The 1,561-nt window shown below is 48.4% G+C and overlaps 1 protein-coding gene across 1 annotated transcript in view; it reads left to right on the top strand.

Annotated features, from left to right (window-relative positions):
• Positions 1-43: 43 nt before the first annotated feature.
• Positions 44-1,561, top strand: part of LOC110314682 (odorant-binding protein 2a-like) — a gene marked incomplete at its 3' end in the record, with an annotated part of 2,104 nt that continues 586 nt past the window's right edge. Inside the window, exons 1-3 of the mRNA XM_021188924.1 lie at positions 44-130; positions 653-783; positions 986-1,056. Of these exons, the coding sequence (XP_021044583.1) occupies positions 44-130; positions 653-783; positions 986-1,056 (289 nt within the window). The remainder of the gene's footprint in view (positions 131-652; positions 784-985; positions 1,057-1,561) is intronic.

Genomic DNA, 1,561 nt, shown 5'->3' with positions numbered 1-1,561 from the left:
CTGCCCAGGTGACCTGCCTTGTGTGAGAGCCCAGTGACTGGAGATGAAGAGCCTGCTCCTCCCCATCCTGCTTCTGGGCCTGGTGGCTGTCCTGAAGGCTCAGGAGGCCCCGCCAGATAACCAGGACGATGTGAGGATGGGAGGGACAATGGGTGGTGGTNGCAGATGGCCTGACCCTGGTTGGTGTTGGTTCACTGGTTCAAGCAGTGTCCTTGAATACTAAAGTTTAACCCTGCACCCCAGCATGGAATGGGCAGATCAGGCACACTACTGAATTATTAGCAGAGCCTCTCTGGCCTGGAGTAGAAGAATGAGTGGGTCATGTCACAGGTCTTTGCTTGAGTGACATGTGACACCAGAATTTTCATAGCTTGTGATTTTTAGGACAACGGACTTCTTCAGTGCTGACTTCCCTACCTCTAAGAGCATGCACTTAGAAAGCAGAGAACCTGCGTTCTCAGTAGTCCGGGTCACCCAAGATTGGGTTCTCTCTACAGTGGTCATATGTGGTGATGTGTGGTGTCAGCCCCCTTCAGAGCTGCACCCTAGGCTCTGGAATATCTGTTCAGGCTGCAGGCTGCAGGCTCAGGCACTAGAGCCTGGGAACCATAGGAAACAGACTGAGGTGTAATCTGGGCTCTGTCTTCTGCAGTTATCTGGGACATGGTACACAAAGGCCACAGTAGCTGACAGAAACCTTACTAATAACATACCAAAGAGAACTTTCCCTATGTCCGTGAGAGTCCTGGAAGGAGGGTCCTTGGACGTCTGGATAATGTACTGGTGAGTGTCCCCACTGAGTCTCTGCTGCTGTCCTTCTGGTCTTTTCCATTCTTATTTTGTTATGGGTGACTGAATTCCACTGTTTCTGAGTGGGCGTGGTAACAATCAATACTGTAAGCCTTGGGCAGGGCTGATATCCAATTTTACAGGTGCCTTGTCAGGACTGAAACACCAGGTGAGCTGTGTGGCTACTGTTTTGCAGGTCTCCCGGAATTTGTGAGAGCATGATAGTTCACTTGGAGAAAACTAATGAGCCCCTCAAGTACACTGCCTGTGAGTGGCCTGTGAACCAGGTTCTCCTGCAAGTTCCTGCATGGAGGCTGCCTGCCTTGTTCAGCTCCCAGTTTGGCATTCCACTAATAGTCCATGTATGAGACATTAGAGGTCATAGGTGATTATGACTTAAGTACTGACTGGTCCACCACCAACAAACCCTGACTACTTCCAGTTAGCTCTTGTTCCATGAGGAATCATTGCTAAGAACAGGAAAACAGACAAGAGATGTATTTAGGTCTGGTGGGTTACTCAGCCCTTACCTTTTTGGGGATCTTGGCAGGGCCTGGCAATGCCCTGGAAGATGATTTCTGTCTAGTTATGGAGATCACAGAGCTGGACAGGCTCGCTCTCCTGTGTTCCTGATTATTTCTTTGAAAAACTTACAAAGATTTTTCAAGAAATGAAATGCTAAGAGCTATTTTTCTCTTCACTTTCAGTGAATGGCAAAAGTATCGTCTACATTCATAAGATTCCTGTAAAGGACCACTACATCTTCTTCTGT

The sequence above is a fragment of the Mus pahari genome, unplaced genomic scaffold (genome assembly GCF_900095145.1).
Source record: "Mus pahari unplaced genomic scaffold, PAHARI_EIJ_v1.1 scaffold_14624_1, whole genome shotgun sequence".
In the NCBI taxonomy this organism is placed as follows: Eukaryota; Metazoa; Chordata; class Mammalia; order Rodentia; family Muridae; genus Mus; species Mus pahari.
The sequence above is the reverse complement of the archived record's forward strand: the minus strand, read 5'-3'. Positions and strand labels throughout refer to the sequence as shown.